This window comes from Daktulosphaira vitifoliae, unplaced genomic scaffold (assembly GCF_025091365.1).
Source record: "Daktulosphaira vitifoliae isolate Bord-2020 unplaced genomic scaffold, ASM2509136v1 Scaffold_1, whole genome shotgun sequence".
NCBI classification, from domain to species: Eukaryota; Metazoa; Arthropoda; class Insecta; order Hemiptera; family Phylloxeridae; genus Daktulosphaira; species Daktulosphaira vitifoliae.
The window spans coordinates 62,142,198-62,148,300 of record NW_026099572.1 but is presented as its reverse complement, the minus strand read 5'-3'; the positions used below and the strand labels follow the sequence as shown (position 1 = coordinate 62,148,300).

At 26.2% G+C, this 6,103-nt stretch overlaps 1 protein-coding gene across 5 annotated transcripts in view; it reads left to right on the top strand.

The window, feature by feature from the left end:
- Positions 1-251: 251 nt before the first annotated feature.
- Positions 252-6,103, top strand: part of LOC126895334 (uncharacterized) — a 17,572-nt gene continuing 11,720 nt past the window's right edge. For 4 of the 5 annotated variants that reach the window (XM_050667091.1, XM_050667092.1, XM_050667089.1 and 1 more), the window contains exons 1-3: positions 252-1,184; positions 1,244-1,321; positions 5,777-5,845. In XM_050667091.1, the coding sequence (XP_050523048.1) occupies positions 314-1,184; positions 1,244-1,321; positions 5,777-5,845 (1,018 nt within the window). In that variant the 5' untranslated portion in view covers positions 252-313. The remainder of the gene's footprint in view (positions 1,185-1,243; positions 1,322-5,776; positions 5,846-6,103) is intronic. The other variant, XM_050667090.1, reaches the window with a different exon arrangement.

Here is a 6,103-nt window from a genome sequence, read left to right as displayed (position 1 = left end):
ATGTTTAAAAAGAAACTAAGTAAACCATCTAAATTTTCCAAAAGAAACAATTTCAATTTTCAAATTTTTTGGTGTTTTGGTGTTTTAATCACACAATGTTAAAAACGTAACAATCCTACACCTCCTCCCAATGTCACATACAAATATAGTTTGCACCTGTATACTCGGCTTATTTGCTAATTTTTAATTGTATGTAAAGTATGGAAATAAAAAACTTTATTAATATCATAATTAGTTTGAAATATATTTTGTAAAACTATTGTGTTTTTAATAAGAAGATAGATATAAAAAAATATATAGATAACTTACGAAAATGAAAATGGCAATAATACTAAATATTCAAGTGTACTTATGTATGTTTTTCGCTGTTTTATATATTGAAGGATTACATAATAAAAAAGAAAAAGCGGCTATCATAAATGATTTTCTACGTCAACCAGGATGGAAAAATTTAAATGATGTCGAATTTATTAGTTATTGGAAAAAAAAATATGAACTGAAAGATTTATTTATTGAACCTGTAAAAATGTATAATTGCGATAATTGCATACGGAAAGCAACGATATTCCTTGGATGTTCTTACTATCATGATTTAAAATTAATATTCTTATCATTAATTAAATTACAAGAACAATGTTCTGGTCTATTAAATTCTGGCGACGATAGTGTGCACAATTGTATAGTAACACTGTTAACAAAAATGATTGAAATGGTTTCCATGGCAAAATATATGAAAGGAGCTTTATATGCAATAGAAAAATACCATAACATTCCCTGGAACACCCTAAAAAGAAACCGTTTTATTTTAAGCAGCTTACTAACAAATATACAAGAAGATGGAACTTTATTGACTACGTTAAGAAACAGTTCGAATTCAATTAAAGATGTATTAGAAACAATCGCGAAAATATTATTCGCAAGACGTCTTGAACTTGATGAAGAAAAGTTATTTTGTCAACTAAAATATTTAGATTTTAATTCATTGTGCAATATATGGAATATGGAATTTAATAACTTAAAATATCAAGGAAAATACCATGAATTTTTCATTTTTCTTAGTGATAAAATTAGAAATTTAATCCTAACGACAATCATGAAAAAGTATATTGAACTTGGATTTAAATATGACTGGAACACAAGTCAGACTTTTTTACCTGCTCTACCACCTACCAATGTCAAGCAAGGTATAACTATTTATGAAATGTTATTTTTATTTAAAATAATTTGTGGTAAACATATTTAGATATCGCACAAAAGTTTACAATAAATTTTGTACAAAATACCAATGAAGTAAATGTACAAGAAGAAAATCAGCAAAATGGTAAAGTTTCCCTAATACTTGACACTATGCTTTTTTTTAATCTAAATAATTTTATATTGATCTAACAACCATTTTAATATCCTTCGATACTACATACCAATGTTGTAGAGAATAAACAAGGCATTCAACAAGAAAGTAATCATTTTATAGTACACTATAATACTTTTAGCTTCGATGCGATGTGTTGTGATTGCGATGTATGTGTGTTTTATGATGTGTTTTTTTTTTTTTTTTTGACTTTTACCACTTTTACTCAGCATTACCGAACGGATTTCTTTCAACGATACGTCAAAAGATCACTAATCGTATCTAGTTGAAGACATTACCCTCAAAAATTGAAAAAATTTCCCTCGTTCCCCGTATTTGGAGGAAACCTTCAAAAAAATAACAAATTGAAAAATCGCTAATTTTTGAAATTTTTTTTACTAAAAACTGCCTTAACTTTTTAAAAATAAACATATCAATATAATTTTTTTTTTTAGATGCGTGATATCTTTGTCTATCATTTGGTATATATTTTTTGTAAATCTACCTGCCCACAGGAGGGGATTTAAAATGAAAACTTTTTAACAAAAAATTAACTTTTTAAACTAAACTTTTGAAAATGTTCCGGAAGGTCTGAAACTTTTATATATATCTTAAATTAAAGCTATTGTAATATACTTTATTATGAAAAAAAATATTTTTTTATAATCCCTTTTTCATTTGACATACTTTATCTTAATCAGGATATTAATAAGGAACTAGCAGATCATGTAACTTTTGGAATAATACACCAATTTTTAGCTTCGATGAGAAGCTGAGAAGGTATTAATTTTACTATGATGTGTTTTTTTTTTTTTTTTTGTGTCTGTGTACGCTCAATCTCAGCTCTCACTCAACCGATTTTGATGAAAAATATGCCAAAAGATCACAAATCGTATCTAGTTGAAGACATTACCCTCAAAAATTGAAAAAAATTCCCTCGTTCCCCGTAAACGGGAGAAATCTCCCAAAAAATTACAAATTTAAAAATCGCTAATTTTCGATATTTTTTCATTTTTTTTTTTTTTAATTGCCATAACTTTTTTAAAAATGACCGAATCAATATAATTTTTTTTTTTTATAGATACCTTAAATATTTATCTATCATTTAATATATTTTTGTGAATATTTAACCCTTTAACAGCCCACAGGAAGGGTTTCAAAATGGTAACTTTTTTACAAAAAATTAACTTTTTCAACTTAACTTTTGAAAATGTTCCGGAAAGGTTTCAATATAAAAAATATTATTTTGATTTGTTAATATTTGAAAAAGTTATAGCAGTTTTAAGTACAAAAAACATCCTTATAGAAGGTGATTTTTATCGCAAGTATTACATTTTTTTTTAAATTTCGACAGCAATTTGCACATAGTAGATAAGGTGTCGGGAAAAATTTTTTTTTTTTATTTTATAGTATATAAAATAAGCTTTAATTTGATATATGTTTAAAGGACGCAGTCTTTCCGGAACATTTTCAAAAATTAAGTTGAAAAAGTTAGTTTTTGTAAAAAAGTTGCTATTTTAAATTCCCCCCAATGAGCAGGTTAAGTGTTAGATTTTCAAAAAAATGATATCCAATGAAAGGGAAATATCTAACGTTTTAGTATAAAAAAAAATTATGTTGATTTGTTTATTTTTAAAAAAGTTATGGAAGTTTTAAGAAAAAAAAACCCAGCACAGGGGGTCGCGGCACAGTGGTGACGTGACATAGTTGAATCAAGTATAATGATATCTGACAGTGATTAAAATCACTATTAAAACTAAACGCTTCGATGCAAATCTTTAGATAGTGTTTAATTTTAAAAAAATTGGTGTTTTATTCCAAAAGCTACTTGATCTGCTGGTTCCTTATTAATATCTCGATTAAGATAAAGTATGTCGAATGAAAAAGGGTTTATTAAAAAATATTATTTCTCATAAAAAAATTGTGTGGATCCATAAACTTTTCAATAAGTTATAGCATTATAAAGTTAAATATAATATAAATAATAAAATCGAGAATTTTCACACGAAAATAGCATTCGGTAGCCATTTTCGCCGTGAAGACAAGTCCAGAGGTCAAATTTTTTTTTTTCAAATTAAAGTATATTACATTAGCTTTAATTTAAGATATATATAAAAGTGTCAGACCTTCCGGAACATTTTCAAAAGTTAAGTTGAAAAAGTTAATTTTTTGTGAAAAAGTTGTCATTTTAAATCCCCCCCTGTGGGTAGAAAAAAGGTTGTAGCGTTACGCTACTGCTTTATCATTGGTTGACAGTTGCAAGAAAGTCCGCTGGACAGCGCTGTTCGACAACCCTTATTCAAAAAATGTAAATTAAAGTATTTATCTATTATTTTTTTTTATTATTTTTTATTATATTTATTGTAATGATTATTTTATATACCAGTCTTAGCGAGAACTCGAAAATAGGAAATTAGAATATTCTTTTTGTTTTTGGAAGGTTTTTAAAAATAAATAATATGTGGGCAATTGTGTTCTACACTACTCCGGTGGTGACGGGTAGCATAAAGTACACCGTCACTACGTGCATAATTATTCTCTAAAAAATTTTAATAGTTTTTTTTAGTTTTTCGTTTTACTAGTGTTTGCAATGGTCATTGCCTACTAGTTTTCATATAATAATTCATCATTCCATTTTGTCCATCGAGTAAGTTTTCTTTATTTTTTTCCTTATTACATATATAATTTTCAACGGTGTTCGTAACTAAACGTTACCAACCGTGATCAAAATTATATATTCTTTTCTTTAAAGGCTAGTCATAATCTTCAACGGTGATTATAACCATCGTGTTATCAACCGTGATCAAGATTGCTAGTCTTTCCTAAATATTCCTCTTTAATCCTTTGCAACGGTGCTCGTAATAAACGTTTTACCAACCGTGATCCAAAGGGTTAGATTCCACCACTTATACAATACAGTTCATCTTCAACGGTGATCATAACCTCCGTGTTATCAACCGTGATCGAGATAACTGTCTTTTTGTAAAAATCCCTTTAACCTTTTTGCAACGGTGTTTGTAACTACTCGTTACCAACCGTGATCCAGAGGGTTATACTTTTATTTCACCCCAAATTAAATAGTTTCTAAAATAAGACTGATATAGTAGTTAGTTTATTAATATATGTATATATTCATCTTTATATAAAAATAAATCAGAACAAATCGATTAGTCGAACAATTTGTGTTATATTTTTTTATATTTAAAGAGAACAAACGTAGAAACGTTTCAAGGTCAAATTTACAAAACAAATAATATCAAATGATAGGTAAAGACATCAAGCATCTATAAAAAAAAATTATATTGATATGTTCATTTTTGAAAAAGTTACTTTACATTTTAGTAAAAAAAATTGAAAAATTTCGAAAATTAGCGATTTTTAAATTTGTAATTTTTTTGGAGGTTTCCCCCATTTACGGGGAAATTTTTTCAATTTTGAAGGGTAATGTCTTCGACTAGATACGATTTGTGATCTTTTGACGTATTGTTGAAAGAAATCGGTACAGTGAGAGCTCAGAAAAAGTAGTGACAGACACAAAAAAAAAATAAATAAATAAACACATCATTGTAAAATTTATACCTTCTCTGCTTCGCATCGCAGCTAAAATGATTTTTAGTTTCACCTGAATTTAACGATGGATTTTTACAATTATAATCATATTTTATGATACGCTCAATTGAGTAAATCTTTTTAACAACTTTGTTTTGATTGGTTCATTTAGTTAAAGTAAATCATTAAAACTAATTAAGTTTTGAATATTTAAATTGCAGAATCTTTTCAAACACCAAAATTTTCTAGGAAATTATTACTATTACTTCTATTTAAGTCATCTATTACTATAAAAAAGAAAAAAAATATTGATCTTTTATGATAAATTTAAAATAAATAGTAATTATAAAATTTCCTGACTGCATATTAATCTTGACAATACAATTTTTTTAATTCACATAAAATTTTCTATTTAATGATGTCAATTTTAAACTTGCAATTAAGCTAAAAGTTATGGTAAAATAAATTATTTTTCTTTATTATAAACATTTACTGTTTATTACTATAAAAAAATGCACTGGACTACAAGGAACTTTCATTTAGAAGTACACTATAATACTTTTATTTTTTTGAGCTATTAAAATTAGGAATCAATATACTCATTCATAATACGTTGTTCATATTTTATAGAAAACCACAAAATGTACTCAGCGATTTGTACGAAAGTTAAAATAGCTTTAAAATAATAGAATAATTATTATTCTATACATTATTACTATAAATGCTTTAATTCTATTAACTGGTTGTAGACAATAAAATAAGTATAAATTAGAACTAGAAATTCAGCAACATGGTAAAGTTTCTCTAATTCTTGACAATACAATATTTTTTAGTTTAGATATATTTAAATTGATCTAACAACCATTTTAATATGTCTAGATCTTACAAAATATCCTTCGATACTACATACCAATGTTGTAGAGAATAAAGAAGGCAATCAACAAGAAAGTAATATTTTTACAATACACTATAATACTTTTATTTTTTTGTGCTATTAGAATTAGGAATCAATATACTCATCCATAATACGTTGTCCATATTTTATGGAAAACTACAAAATGTACTCAGCGATTTGTACGAAAGCTAAAACAGTTTTAAAATAATAGAATAAATTTTATTCTATACATTATTATTATAAATGCTTTAATTCTGTGATCTGGTTGTAGACAATAAAATAAGTATAAATTAGAATTAGAAATTCAGCAA